At 35.5% G+C, this 16,263-nt stretch overlaps 1 protein-coding gene across 1 annotated transcript in view; it reads left to right on the top strand.

The window, feature by feature from the left end:
• Nucleotides 1-3,982: 3,982 nt before the first annotated feature.
• The window catches only part of LOC147842233 (ubiquitin carboxyl-terminal hydrolase 37-like), an 18,525-nt gene continuing 6,244 nt past the window's right edge, over nt 3,983-16,263 (top strand). The window contains exons 1-10 of the mRNA XM_087267252.1: nt 3,983-4,370; nt 5,164-5,287; nt 7,894-8,099; nt 9,526-9,643; nt 10,276-10,355; nt 11,806-11,970; nt 12,293-12,340; nt 12,833-12,950; nt 14,845-15,070; nt 15,301-15,461. Coding sequence (XP_087123378.1) covers nt 4,267-4,370; nt 5,164-5,287; nt 7,894-8,099; nt 9,526-9,643; nt 10,276-10,355; nt 11,806-11,970; nt 12,293-12,340; nt 12,833-12,950; nt 14,845-15,070; nt 15,301-15,461 — 1,350 coding nt within the window. The 5' untranslated portion in view covers nt 3,983-4,266. The remainder of the gene's footprint in view (nt 4,371-5,163; nt 5,288-7,893; nt 8,100-9,525; nt 9,644-10,275; nt 10,356-11,805; nt 11,971-12,292; nt 12,341-12,832; nt 12,951-14,844; nt 15,071-15,300; nt 15,462-16,263) is intronic.

The following is a 16,263-nucleotide window of genomic DNA, read 5'->3' as shown; positions in this document are numbered from 1 at the left end:
GTTTTTTTCCTCATAGCTGGTTGCATATGAATGGGACTTCATAGAGGACAGCCGTCTGAACACATCACATTTCAAAAGTGATATTCATCAGGCAGGCCATCTCCTTTTCTGAGTTTCTAGCTAAATTAACAAAATTTAAAACTAAAGTTTGCCAGTTGGCAATAATACGCTCATGCAATTTTTTTAAAGACTCATATTTTTCTTAAATAAGAAAATGTTTTTAATTGATATCCAACTAAAACACATGAACAACTTTTAGTGAGTCAAAACAACCAGAAACATAATGGCTGGTGCAACTTTTTGTAAAATTTTCAATTTGCAGTCCGAACAATCATATGGAAAAAAATATAGGCCTATATATAAATATTATAATAAATTAATAACAATTAATGATTAATAATAACGGATCGTTGCATAGATCTAGCTTTTCTTGGTGTCAGTTTAGTGTGAAATAAGTGCTTTCCCTGAGTTTGCCAATTGGCAATAATATGGCCATGTTTTTTTTTTTTTTTTTGGTGGTGTAGGTCTTATCTTAAAGATCAGCATCAATAACCAAAAGTTTTGTTTGAATCTGCATGAGGTGAGGGAACTTTTGCCTCTTTTCTGTATAGTTTTGAATTGCTTGCTCTAGGCATTTGTTATGCTACATTAGTAATATTTAGCAATAGGCTAACTCAAATTTACTCCTAATGCTTTAAAACTTTACACATTTCAAATATTAAAAAAGCCCCCGATACTATCAGGGCTTATTTGCTGGGGGGAAAAAATACAACAAAACACCTAATAAGAAATATGATTATAATTTAATATAAGAAAATGTAGAAGTCTTACTTGATTTAAAACATAATTCTTGAAAAGCTGAACTTTTATTAACTTTTATTCTTTTTTAATATACTAACCTTCTGAAGTGATGATGTCAGTTAAAAGTACATTTTTTTGTTATTAACAAATGCCTATTATAATATAAATCTTTTGTGACATTATTAATGTTTTTAATATAACCATCAATTTTATTAATTCTATTAGTTATTTTATTATTTCTATTCATTCTGGCTGAATAAACTAATAATGTCTTACACTGTAAAACCCAGCCGTCAGCTTTATTAAATGAAATGAGTGTAGTTAACTCAATATACTGAAAGATAATTTATTTGAAAAAAGTTTTGACCTCAGTGTTGAAGGTAATGAGTTTATTAAATATCTCATTACCTTAAATAAAATAGAATAAGTTCACAGTACTCTTATAGATTATTTTTTTTAACTCAAATGATTTGTTGCAATCGGTTTCCTACAATGTTTTGAGTTGACTTAACGTATTGGGTTTTACAGAACTCAGATGGTTTAGGTTCGTTTATTGCATTTTACTCAAATTGCTTCGTTAACTCAAAAGTTCACAATACTCATTAGGATTATTTTTTGAACCTAAATGGTTTATTGCTATCAGTTTCCTCAAGTTAGTTACCTTAACTTTTTGTATTTTACATTGTGAAAGAATACCCAAATGCCCAACAGGAAAATTCAGATATAGGCCATCTACCATAATAGGACAAAATTACAGTCAACATGACCAAATTCAACATAACAAACAACAGAAACAAATCACAAAACTGAATATGAATGTCTTTATTTAGAGCTTAAAGATGCAAATAATAAATTCACGAAACAAAGAGGTTGATTTATTTGATTGGAAACAGCTGGTTTATGGGACAGGGCTGAAGGCAGGGCGACCTGAGGTTATAGTGACATCTCCCTCTAAATCTTAAAACCTCCCTTATGCTCCAATAGAAAGCAAAGAGCAATCAGCTGGGATGACAGCTCGTACAGATATGATGGAACCAGAAATCCCATCTTTAGTTCATTGCAACATAATCACAAAGAAACTTCCAAAATAAATATTAACATAGGCTGGATCTGTTGTATTACTCATTAGACATGAGAAAATGTTCCAGTTTTTCCCTTTGGAGGTTTTTTAGTCTGCTTTCTCGGCTGGTGTTTACAAATGCAGCTGGCACTCCTCAGATCGGAGAAGGAGAACTGTTTTTTATTTTTCTTCTATGATATGTGAAAATTTGAGGTCTGTCTTTTCTCAAACTTCTATTAACAGCAACACATGATGGAAACCTCTTTTGTTGAGCCTTTTTGAATCATATGACAACAAATCCTGCTTTTAAACATTTAAATAAAGAGTTGATTTTATATTAAAGGTTTAAGCTTTTATATGCAAAAATGATAATGTGTAAAATTATTAAGGAATTTATTGTATTTGTAGACAAAGTAAAGTAAAAGTAGCGAAAGTAAAAGTAGATAATGAGAGGCCTTATCTCTCATTCTCCCACTGTAGATGCTCTGTTTAACTGTTTTTTTTGCTAGTGAAATGCTCAGTTTTTCCACTTGCAAAGTCGTCATGTACATAGTAAATGTGCTGTGGCGCGACGCAACTGGCTCTTGAAGGGAATGGGAGATGAGACTCTGATTGGTTTTTTCTTAAAACACACCTATAACTCATTAAGAAAATAAGCTCAACCCCTTTAGACCCGTTCTTATATGAGCAAAAGTGGATTCTGACACGTCCTAAATGCGTTTGCGCCCTGCCCTTTGCACTTTGTGCATGGATCGTCAAAATAGAGCCCTCAGAGTTGTACAAAGTGTGTATAACTTTGTATAAATGCATGGTATAAATGGTATAAATACAGCACTGCAAATTACAAAAAAGAGAGAACAACTTAGAATGTCATTTACCAATTTAATAGTTAAATAAATGTAATAATTAAATTTAAATAAATTACGCTGTTTTTATCTTCTAAGAGCTTATTATGCTGTCTCTTTTATCATCTTGTAGATGAACAATGTCAACTGTCTTTAAGATGGCTGGCAACGCACTGTTCCAGAAATTATAAATATTTAAATTAAAATAGGCATTATCCTTATGAATAATGTGCATCATTGCAATCTAAATAACTACATGCTCGACTAAGAAAGCCTCAAAAGTACATTATGTTGTCCAGCAGCAGCAATATTTGTCAAACTGTAGAATGTTTTCCACTATGTGGGCGGAGTAATACACAGGGTGAGGGCTTAAGAGGCTGGACGAGTGCAGTTGTTTGCAGAATATCACACGGCTAAACAGATTCAACAGATTCAACAGCCAAACAGATTCAATTGAACCTTGCAGAACTGTTGTATAAATGTATATATTTTAGTAAATGTCTGTTAAAAAAATACAACTACTGAAAAAAACAGTTAACATTTTAAAACACTGTATTTTGAAAAAAGTGTTTTAAATAAAATGAGATGTATTAGTGTCCTCAAATATTGGTATAAATTATTTAGAGCAATGGAAAAGTCCACTTTTGTGACACTTATTAAAAAAATAATTTTAGCAAAAATATTGCAGTAACTACAAAATGTAACATAAAGCCAACAAATCTGAAATAGATGATGCATTGTTTTACAAATCTAAAAGTTGTCATAGGAGATGTGTTTGTTTTTTTCTAACTGTAGCGTGGAACCATGTAAAACAATTTGGAAGAGGTCGAGACATAATTTTGTCTAATTTTTGGAAGTGATTAAAATGTTGTCATTTGCTTCTGGTCAGTCTTATATGATTGACAGTTTTGCCCACCCTTTAGCTAGCAAACTTATTATCACTAAAGAAGAAATATTGTTCAAAAAAGGGACCTTTTTTAATAAAAGACTATAACGACATAAAAACAAGCTTTTCTTTCCATTTAAAATTGTGGATATACTTTATATAGACTTGTTACTTGAATTATCCCAAATATTTGTTGAAATTCAGTTAATTCTGCAGGTGTATCCAGAGATTCACTCTTATCTGTCAGTGTTGTCAAACATATATTTAAATTTCCTCATAAAACCAGTATAATATTTATTGTAGTTATTCAATATGACAATAGATTAAAATAAGTTTTAACTAGTTATTTTATTATTAATAATTATTATTATTTTAGAGGGATAATTGTTGGCTGTCTTAATTCCACCACTAATGCATCAATGTTGTTTGTAATTATTATTTTTATTCTTTCATTCCCTTTTATCAAACTTGATCTGTATTTTTTTGCCATGACATAGCCAGAGGAGCTGAAATGGCAATAAACTCTTAAATTCTCATCATCTTTTACTATTTTAAATAATGAATTCAATCTGTACTGTTTAAAAAGTAGTATTTTGTTGCAGTGTTATTGACTGGGATCCACCTCTGTTATCTGCTTGATTATTAGATTCTCCAATCTTGGGAACACGTGCTACATGAACGCCATCCTCCAGTCTCTCTTCAGCCTTCCCTCCTTTTCCAATGACCTGTTAAAGCAGGGCATCCCGTGGAAGAGGGTTCCCATTAACGCCCTTCTCAGGTACACACGCGTTATATTTTATTTCTAAAGTTGTAGCTTGTTTAAACAAGTCGACCTCAACATTAAACAGTTTATTTCTTGGCCTGTTGCGATTAGACAGTAATTAAAGTGTCTTTGTCTAGCACTTTTCACTAATTATGGTTTCAAAGCAGCTTTATTAAATGTGCACGTTTTTGGATTACAATCAAAATCAGACAACTTAGGGTAATTAGTTTAGTAGTTAGTTTTAATAACTAATAACTTAACCAATTACTAATAACTTGGCAGTTAAAGTTATTATATAAACATATTTTTTATGTTTGTGTGTTGTGCAGCACACTCGCGCATCATACCTTTAAGTGCTGCATTGTGTGTATGCTTTACTAAACAGATAGGTCTAAATCTAGTTTTGAACTGAGAAAGTGTGTCTGATCCTTACACATTACCAGGAGGGCTATTCCAGAGTCTAGGAACCATATATGAAAACACTAGACCTCCTTTAGTGGACTTTGCTATTCTGGGTACTACCAGAAACTAGATGAGTTTAGAGATCTTAAAGAGCGGGTTGGATTGTTGCGAGACAGAAGGTTGGTTAGATAAACAGGAGCTAGTATATTTGTCTTTATAGGTAAGAAGCAATATTTGATATTCAGTGACCATATATTTGCATAATCAATAAAGATATGTTGAATATAGCGACATGAAAAAAAAGCTCTATGATTTGTGATGGTGAGAAATATATAGCAACAGATCTTTTAAATTGGTTTGTTAGCTAACAGTCCTGTTTGTGTGTTGTTTTTGTTTCCACATAAAGGCGATTCGCTCATCTGCTGGCAAAGAAAGACATTTCCCCTCCAGAGGTCAAGAAAGATCTTCTGCGGCGAGTGAAGAACGCCATTTCTTCAACAGCGGAGCGATTCTCTGGATACATGCAGAACGTAAGTATTTATTTCATACCCGTGCTATTCACATAATAGAGAACGGCAGTAATAAAGGCAGTGCTGTGGGTTAAATGTCTATAAAGTCCCTTTGGATTAGTGTCCGTTTATTGTGTCAATGTAATTTTAGTGCAGATGCATCTTTACTTCTGTTTACAACTAAATAACACCTTGAACTTTTAGTTTTTTGTCTATAAAATTAATTTATTAGAGCCACAAATAATTATTGTATACAACTGTATAGGCTTGGGCAGTATTCAAATTTTGATACCATCAAACCCCCTCCCTATTTTACCTCTGTATTCGGTATTACCATGCTAAATAAAAAAAAATTATAATGTAAGGCGCAGACAGCGTCACCAAACCATTCATAAACTGAATACCTTATATCCACACAGCATCACGCTCTCTCTCATTCACACACACCTTAACAGCATCCACGTGGATATTGTTAGACCGCGCACCCGGTCCAGTTCAAATTACACCAGAGTTACTGACCGCTCCTGCGCTTTATGCGGAAATTTGCAAACCTCTAGTTTGTATTTACCACATCTCCATTCTCGTTTGGTCAAAACCCGAAATACTGCCAAACAGTAGAGGTTGTGTTCTTTTTCGAGACCAGGGGCCTCATGTACGAAGACTTGCGTGGAAATCTTACTAAAACATTGCGTACGCACAAAGCTGTAAATGTGCGTGCGCAGAAAAAAATTCAGATGTATGAAACACTGCGTACGCCGAATCTCACGCATATTCTTTTGTACATCTGAATGAACGTGAAACTGAGCGCAACATGCACGAGCACAAAACCCCTCCCTGCCTCCTCCCCCGTATGAATATGCTAATGACTATGCTAATGTCAAAACCCAACGAAAAAGCAATGGCAAAAGCAAGCAAAAAGAGAAACTTTGAACAGAATGTGAAATGGAGGTGCTGCTTTCGGAGGTAGACCGGAGAAAAGCGGTGTTATTTGCAAGTTTGTTCGGCGGAATTAACAACAAAAGAAAAAAAATAGAGTGGGAGAGTTTAGCTGATACGGTTAACACAGTTGGGTCTGAACATCGCACTGAGTGCATTTAAAAAAGAAATAGTGTGGTTTATATCTGTAAAATGTTGCAGTACCCTTCGCAGTCTCAGTGGCGCACCTCATAAGAAGCATATGATCATGTACTGACACGTTCGAGCATAAACTCGGCTCGAATCCAGCGTCTGATGAATTCATTCTTCTTTTTTTTCCCCGCTACATATCAGATTTTGCCCACTATTTATCACGAGAAAGACAAGTAGGAATCATTAATAAGTTTGTGCATCATATTTTATTTGCACATTTATTGAATGGAAATGTTTCTGATTCACTCATGCAAATTTATCTTCACATAGTGTCTTTATAGCAATGTGCGTGCAGTAGATCGCTCAGATTACATTGGGAAAACAGGCGACCGCTGCAAATTGTGCTTTAATGTTTAGCTGGTCAACTGTATGGTATGGAAATCTTACATACCTACTATATGAACCCGTCTCATACAGACGCCATTGCAAGGATCAGACACTTTGTAGAGAGGAATTTAACACAACTGCCTCTAGGAGTCGCCAATGGAAATAAAACAGACACGCACAAAAAATGTGCGTACGCCTGCCAGAAAGCTGCCGTGAACCTGCGCAAATTCCCACGTTCAGTTCATTGTTAGTAAATCCAAACGTGAGCGATTCTGAGCGTGAAACCTGGCGTACGCAAAGTTTTTGTGCGTACGCAGCGTTGATACATGAGGCCCCAGGTCACTTGGTGTGCGACTCGCCATCTTACCTCACCTATCTCTCCTCCACACTGTCCCGTGATGACAATCACGCATACGCATTTGTAGACATTAAATAAATAATATTTAATACTTGTCTTCTATTTAAGTGCATTGTTTTTTATGACGGTATAACGGTAATGATACTGACACCGTTGCTATTTTTAGATCCCGCGGTATACCATATTACCGTATTACCCCCCAAGCCTACAACTGTGTTTGTTATTGTAACAAATTATATCCATGTTTTTGGTTAGAAATGAAAGACTAGTGTTGCTTTTACAATTGACATTGAAGTTTTCTGCCAAATGCAATGTTGCTTTCACAGTTGTCATCTATTTTAATCATCTGCCTAATGCAAATATGTAGTGCAGATGCATCTTTACTAGAGGCCTGTTTACACACAATTTAGTAATGAATTTTTAACAGGAGTTCAAGTGAATCGTTTAAGACGTCTGACTTATTTAGAGACAAAGCAAATCACTGTATTTAGATTAGCCATTGAAGCAGTGACTCCATAGATTTAGCTAAAGCAGGGGTGTCCACACTCGGTCCTGGAGAGTTTGGCTCCAACCCTAATCAAACACACCTGAACCAGCTAATCAAGCTCTTACTGGGTATACTAGGAACTTCCAGGCAGGTGAGTTGGAGCTAAACTCAGCAGGACACCAGCCCTCCAGGACCGACTTTGGACACCCCTGAGCTACCCTGATTCATTCAGGAATGAGACACTGCAGTGTTGGATTTACAGTTAACTTGCTTATATTTTTCAGTCCTTGACACGCAGATACATACCCGGCTCTGTTTTTTGCGCAGGATGCTCATGAGTTTCTGAGTCAGTGTCTGGACCAGCTGAAGGAGGATGTGGAGAAGATCAACAAGAGCTGGAAGAACGAGCCGTCTGCATGGGACGAGCCTCAGAGCACGCGGTTAGCAGACGAGGTGGACACGTCACGCATCTACACCTGTCCTGTCACTGTCAACATGGAGTTTGAGGTGCAGCACACCATCACCTGCAAAAGGTCAGTTTGCTCTGCTCAATCAGATAATTAATTAGCTTTGAAGCTAGGACGGGTTAATATTACATGTATGATGATAATGAGACTCATATCATGGTGAAGCACCATTTCAATCTATTCCAACAATTAATAGTTTATACATCACAAACAAGATTTCCTTCCCCTTTCAATAAATGTGCTTGTAATAAAAAGAAAACTTAATAAATGAGTAAATAATTTAGATATAAACTTTATACAAGTTTTGGATGGGGTTGAAAATTTCCTCAGTTATGTTATACCATATTATTTGTACTCCGAAATTGTATTTGTCTTTGTTGAAAGCTATTCCTGGTGGTTTGGTTCAGCTGATCAAAGGGGAGTTGGGTTATTCTTCTGTGATACCAAGATTGGGCAATCTTATCATCTCTGGTATTAATTTTACTGGGCAGAGCTGTAATAATAAGACTTTAAGAATGTTCGTAAACACAGCTTTTCCCTTCTAAAGTTGAGAAAAGACCCCTTGTTTTAGATTTTCCTGAAGACAAGGTGGTTTGAATTCGAACAAGATTTCTCTCTTTTTCACTTCTACCAAAGGCAAAAGAAGTTCAGTTTAAAATTATTAACGATATTTATCCTTGCAATGAGTTCCTCAAACATAGATCTAATATGGATTGTAACTTTGTACCTTTTGTGAAGCAGACATAGTCATTGGAACATATTTATTAATGCAAATTTTCAAAAAAGGTTATGGAATGATGTTTCTCTTTAGTTAAGATTAAAATATGTAATACCTGATTTTGATTTTAAAACTATAAAATATTTATCTTTTTGTCAGAATTCTGATCTGGAATTTTTGTTTAACAATATTGTGACGATGGACAATTATTTCATTCATAAATGCAGATTTTTTTTATTTACCCCCCCCCATCCCCCCCCCCCACTTTTTTTGCTTTTCCAAAAAGATTTAATAGTATTCTTCAATTCTTTAAAGCTTATGAGACACAAAAAAGCCCTTAAACTTTGTTGGAAAAAAAAACGTTTTTTGATGATTAACCCCCTTCTATTGTATTATATTGCATTGTATTTTGCTATTTATTAAGTTTTATTTTAATCTATTGTTATTTTCTTTTGTGGATTCTGCTATTTGGGCTTTCTAGTTGATTAAGATGTTTCTATGATTGATTATTTGTTTTTTTCCTGTATGTTCATATAAAGATTTAATAAATAAAACAATTTAGATATAAACTAATAATTGATTAAATTGCTGTAAATGGTAATATACTGACATGTTTCCTTATCGGGATATGAGATGACCTCTATAGTGATGGTTTTGTCGTATCGCCCAGCCCGACTGCTGTAATGTATGTATCGTTAGGAGGCAAAAGATGAACAGAAAGCAGCAGACAAACATGTCTAATGAGAGTAATCTGTGATATTGTGTAATGAACAGCTGTGGAGAGGTGGTGCTGAAGCGGGAACAGTTCAATGATCTGTCCATCGACCTGCCACGCAGGAGGAAAACCCTCCCCATGAGGTCTATACAGGACTCTCTGGACCTCTTCTTCAGGGTAAGAACAGCTGTGAGAGTGGAGAATACAACAACTCGCGATCTAGAAAATGATGGACAGTAAAGAGAAGCAGACTGAGTTAATCTTTTTCAGAAACAAAATGTGTAATAATTTACACAAAGCAAATGACAGCGGCTTTGTTTATTAAATTAATTCTGTTATATGTCAAATAAAAGCTAATGTTGTTTATAGAAATACTGAAGGGCGAAAAACAGCTTTGAAGATTATATTGGATTTTTTTTTCTTAACTTTTGTCTACTAATATTGAACAGTTTAATGTTAAATATATCTTATCCAACAGTAAAACTAATATAATGTAGAAAAGTAGCTGCTCTTGTTTTGTACTCTGTGAAATTGACCAGTAGTATCAGAATTGAACAGAAGGTGGAGCTGTTTTTTTGTTTATCAATATCAGTGTTGCCACAAATTTAAGTGGATTGAACATAAAACTGTTAAGTTGTCCTAAAAAAACATCAAGAATTTTTAATTCAGCTAATTTTAAATAATTGAGCCTATTTCACAAGGGATATTGGTGCTTCCTTACTTGTATTAATATTCAAAGATTGAAGCTGCATGTTTGTTTGTTTTGTAGCGGCTCTTCATTTGTCTTTGTGTTGACTTTGTGTTTGCAGATGGAGGAAATCGAGTATTCCTGTGAAAAGTGCAGCGGAAAAGCGGCGACTGTTTCTCACAAATTTAGCAGACTTCCCAGGTTAGCATTAACAGTCAAATTCACCCTCCTGTGAAATGTATTACAGTATAGTACAGTTTACTGTACTATACTGTAACGCTCAGCTGAAACGAGACATAAAGGTGTAAATAAGGATTTTCCATGTAGTTAAAAATAAAGAGTCTGTTCAAACAGCCACAAAACACCAGCTAACATCCACCTACTGACCAAGCACATGATCATTATTGGATGTGTTGTGAAAGTGTACCAAATCAGGGTATTCATGCATACACAAGTCGTATTTAACTGCACGAACTCACTTGGATTGCGATTTAAAACGATATCAATATCAACTACATCAATTTCAACTTTATGAACTGTATTAATTTCAACTACATCAATTGCAACTATTTTTAATATCAATTTCCACTATATCAATTTTAACTATACCATTCACCCTCCTGTGAAATAATATATAATTTATATTTCCTGAATGATGTTTTTATGTCATCATACATAATTTGTTTTCCATTTATAAACGCACCTCAACAAACCTTTGATTCACTGCTTATTATTAATCTTGACTGTAACAATGATGTACATATTAAAATAATAAAAATATGATATTTATAATTAACCAAATTAGGTTTAACAGATTTTTGTTTAACTTTTTAAACACACTAGTTTTAATAACGGATTTATTTTCTCTTTGTCATGATGACAGCACATAATATAAGACTAGATATTCTTCAAGACACTAGTGTTCAGCTTAAAGTGACATGTAAAGGCTTCACTAGGGTAATTAGGGTAAAGTTAGGGTAATTAGGCAAGTCATTGTATAACAGTGGTTTATTCTGGAGACAATCCAACACTAATATTAGGGGCTAATGATATTGACTACAGCAAATCATTTATTTTATTATCATTTACCACACTGAACTGAACTAAAACACTGAAATACTGAACTACACTGTTTTACTATGATCTTTTATGTGAAGCTGCTTTGACACAATTTACATTGTAAAAGCACTATAGAAATAAAGGTGGAGTGAATTGAATTATTCCAGCCAAACTAAGAAATAATGGCATATAAAGGCAAATGCTGTGAAAAATGTCTTTGCTCTATTGAACAGCACTTGGGAAGTGTTTGAAAATGAATTCTAATTTCACAGCCGGGATAATAATGTTCTCACCGTATACTTAAGTTTGACCTGCGTGGAGTTGGCACCCCATAAAAACAAATAATCCCCAAAATTGTCATTCAGTTATGCTTGGTGTCTGAGATATTAAACTTTTTTTTAATTTTTTTTATTTAATATTAGTAGGTTTATATGTGCCGTTAAAGCAAACGCTGTACCTATTTTCTTTGTTTAGATATAACCAAAATATTTCGGAAACTGTGATGTCACAATTGCCCAGATCACACAATGGAGTTTTGTGTGTGTAGTTTTCTCCACTCTTTCTAAATGAGTGTTGTGTCTCTTCTCTGCAGGGTGTTGATTCTGCACCTCAAACGCTACAGCTACAACACTCAGCTCTCCTTAAACAGCAAACTGGGTCAACAAGTGCTGATCCCCAAATATCTGACGCTGCTGTCCCACTGCACAGACGCCACCCGCAGCCCGCTCAGCCTGGGCTGGAGTGCACAGAACGCCCTGTAAGACTCGCACACATATATTTTGTTCACTTCATGCATTGTTAACACTGTTAATCCAAGTACAGTCTGAGTTTTAAGCAGAAATAAAGCGTGAAACCTTTTCCCCTTAGCTCAAACACACTCACTGGCAGAGCTGTGCTAGCAAAATGCATTTGGCAGTTTTTTTTAAAGGGAGGGGCTAGTCAATGCCCCGCCCTCTTCATGTTTCAAAACGTCCAATAAAAAAAATGCGCATTTCTAAGCTCTTCTTGGAACCTTTAAACACAAACACATTTGCACTCGCTGATAGTTAATACAGCGCTAACACTGAGCTTCATTGCAGGTCTCGGACACTGAAGATCTCGCAGTCCGTCAACTCTTCGACACTGAGGTGAGCTGATTTTGGAGCATATTCACTCTGAAGTCTACTTCGCTTTTACTTTGTTTGTTAAGAAAAGCATTTAATAGTTGATGATATTTAATCTATTGATAACACAAAGAACTATGAGGGGGAAAATGTAAATAAAGTAAGGAATTAGTAATCAGAATCATTGAACTGTTCAATTAATTGAGGTTTTCAATGTAAAGTCTTAATGGGGCAGGACTAGTTTTCCAAATGAAGAGTTTGAGTTCTCAGCTCGTCTGCAAAAGAAAAGCTTTTCTTCAGTTTTTTGTTATTTTTAGATTGTCTTTTTTTAAGAATCAAGCCATGATTAAGTTTTTCCTTAAAAGCAAAATAAGCCAACGGGGTGAGCAGAATCATTTAGTTTTTCCTTTTGACATTACTTTGCTTACCCCACTGGCAGATAATTGTATACTTGTAAAATCCAAAGTGTACTTTTTTTTGGTTATTCAGTCGTGATGTTAATGTTGGTGTTTTCAGGAAAGCGTCCCAGAGGCCGGAGAGTTCAGGCAGTGTGCTGTGTGACTCTGACAGCGATGAGGAGCTGGTCAGAAAAGTCGCCCGCAAACATCATCCAGACGACGACAGGGCAGACGAGGTGAGGAGAGACCTAATATAATTAAGATGGTCACACTTTACAATAAGGTTGTATTAATTAATGTTAGTATAGCCCATATTGAGGGATGTAAACAATAACAATAGTCCTAACCAGTGCTTGACATGAACTTTTTTTGATCACCAGTCACTGTGGCTAGTAGATTTCCAACATAACTAGCCACTCGCCATTTTCACTAGCCACACTTTTCTTGTCGGGGAAATATATTTTGCTTAAATTTGACTTTGCAAAAATCACTTGATTTAGATTTTGTGTTATGTCCACATGCCTTCTCATTCGTTTCACTTGTGTGTGTTGTGTATTAGCTTGCTCAGTGTGCATGAGCAAATGGACTGTCACAATGCAGTCAGTTTTTGATTCACATTTTTCAGGGCTCAAAATTAAGGATTTGCCAAATTTATCTCTGACCACACCAAATAAGCATTTCTTAGCCACAATTTTATTTTATTTTTTCACAATTTTAGGTGCACTTTTTAATTCATCAACTTTTCTTTTAAAAAATCATTAGGACTCTGTCCAGTCTATTTCAAAGGGAACCAATCGCACCCGTTGCACTTCCTCTAGGCACAGTTGCTTTGCGCAAGTAAACGGGAGCGTGCACGCTTTTTAACAGTCGCGCGCATAACATCAGCTGTTAGCGTATTCACCATTCTTTTGCTCGCCCGAACAGTTATTTTTGTCAGTCTCAATTCTAATATCACATTTGCACAAATATTGGGCTATGCTTATTGTCGAACCCTGCTTTTAAGAAAAACTACAATTTTAAAATGACTTCCAACCAGTCAAGGTGGCTAGTGGAGGTGTCTGTCTTACCCGCCAGAGCAGAAATCTACCCGCATTAGGCGTGTGTTAATGCAAAGCCCTGGTCCTAATGTATTTCCTGTATTGCATTTTTAATTTTCATTGCTTCCAAGAATCCAAAAAGGTCCAGATGTTGCTAAATAATATTATGACAGCCGTTTTAATCTTATGATATATAATTAAATTGCCTCTTGTTACAGTTACAGAATGTGCATTAATGTAATCAAGCATGACTTTGGATTTTAATGATGCATTGCTTAATGATGAACTGATTAAAAAAAATGCTATGAAAGTATTGTTCTTTTTTAGTTCATGTTATCAAATACATCAACTAATAAAACCTTATTGTAAAGTGTGACCAATTTGGCTAATTATAGATCTTCAGAACTGTTTAAAATAAGGGATAGTTTACCCCCTCAAAAATCCTGACATTTACAAACTCTGATTATTCTTTCTTCGGTTGAACACAAGTTCCGGTAACCGGTAAGCAATGACTTCGATGATAGGAAAAGACAATTACTATGGAAGTCAATGGGTTGCCCATTTCCAGCATTCTTCAAAATATCTTCCTTTGTGTTTTTTTTTTTTTTTTTTTTCTTGAGAAATTAAAATAAAAAAATTTGACGTTAGTTTTAAGGATATCTATGAGGTAGTGTGCATTAAAACAATGACAAAATTCACATTTAGAAGATATAAACCTGATATAAACAACTAAATCTTGCAGTTTATCGCAGCTTGCTCCGTCTAAATTAATCAAAATATTTTCGGTCGTCGTCTCATTCTTTAGTCTCTCATTAGATCTTCTGACCAATCAAATGCTCTTTAGTCTCTGACATGCCCCGCCCCCTTCTCTTTGGCTTTTCATTGGATGCGCTTAAGGTCAACCACTCTCACTGCTAAAACAAATGTATTTTTAAGGGGGAGGAGTTACTCAATGCCCCGCCCTCCATGTTTTCGTTAAGATTCAGTAAAACTGCTCATTTCAAAGCACTTCACAGGAGCTTCAACTATATAACTAAAATGCACAACTGTACATGTATTTAGATGAGCTGTATTATCTGAAATCTCTCTCCAGCATCATTATCATCATCCTCATGCAGCAGTGGAGCAGTCGGAGTTTAATGGTATTAATGATGAGGAGATGCTGGCGGCTGTGCTGGAGATGAGCCGCCATGACTCCAGTCTCTGCGCAGGCCCAGATGAAGAGCCCAGCAGCAGCCCAGACACCGGCTTCGGGGACGCAGACGCACACGACCTGACGCAACATCTGGAGCTGCTGGATGCAGAGAAACAGCCCACAGGTACTGATGATGATGATGATGATGATGATCCTGCGCTACACTCACAATCAGACTAATTATTAAACACTTTTCCCTGGGCTTTTGATTGCTTCACATCTGTTAGTTTTGATTGATTATGTTTTCTATTTATTGGAAATGGATCTTGGACAGCCATGACGCATCAAAACACATTAAATTAAGCCTGTAATGCGTTAGACTAGCAATTATTTTTATTTTGTGTGTTCATGCAGATGCACTGGAGTCTCTGGATCTCACCATGGATGAGAATAAGGAGAACCAGACGCCGGACGGGCTGCAGGGCGAGCTGGACTGGGTGCAGCAGTACAGTCTGGAGCAGGAGCGCGAGGAGCAGGAGCTGCAGCAGGCGCTCGCTCAGAGTCTGCAGGAGCAGGTCAGTCACACACACTGCACACTACAGCACAAAACACTCGCACATAAAAACTATCCTGGGCTTTCCCAGCTCTATAATGGCTATAGCAGTTAAAAAAAAGAGCATCCATTCATTATAAAAAATGCCTCTTTTTGTGAGTCCATGCATTTATATAAGAAAAATAAATACATTTAAAAATATATTAGAATAGACTAAAATGCATATCTGATGTCCCTAGAGTTTTGAGCTCAAAATAATAACTCTAATAATAATAGCAAAATAATAATAGCTCTCTAAAACTGAACCTTTCAGGCTTTGATCCTGATTGTGGTGTTTTGGTGACTGTAGCTTTAAATGCAAATGAGATTGTGCTCTTTTCAGAAGAGGGCGGAGCTACAAACGCCTGTGTGTCAGCATAGTGGCAGATTCAAAAGCAAGACTAATGTCTTATGCTAATGAGGGAGAGATGGGCACTAGTGGGCGGGGCTTTCCCCCTCTGATGACATCATACAAAGGGAGAATGTCAATCAAAGTGTTTCTGCAGACTCACGTTAGGCTTCTTTGGAATAACATTATTTTTTATTTATCGTCTCCATTTAATATTTAAATTTGTGCATAAAAGATATATTTCTGTATTTTTCTAGCAATGATCATGCTCTCGATCGTATTGTTAATTTTATTTGTGTTACACTGTCAATTCAATAGATTTAATACTTGAAATTTTGCTCAATATTAACTCTTTTAAGCTTATTATTAATAATAAGACTAATAAGTTTCTTAAGGCTTATGATAATCTTTTTTCCTAATGATTGAGGCTTAAAGT

Source organism: Danio rerio, chromosome 9, assembly GCF_052040795.2.
Source record: "Danio rerio strain M-AB ecotype USA chromosome 9, GRCz13ab, whole genome shotgun sequence".
Lineage (NCBI taxonomy): Eukaryota > Metazoa > Chordata > Actinopteri > Cypriniformes > Danionidae > Danio > Danio rerio.
This window is presented reverse-complemented; position numbering and strand designations above follow the sequence as displayed.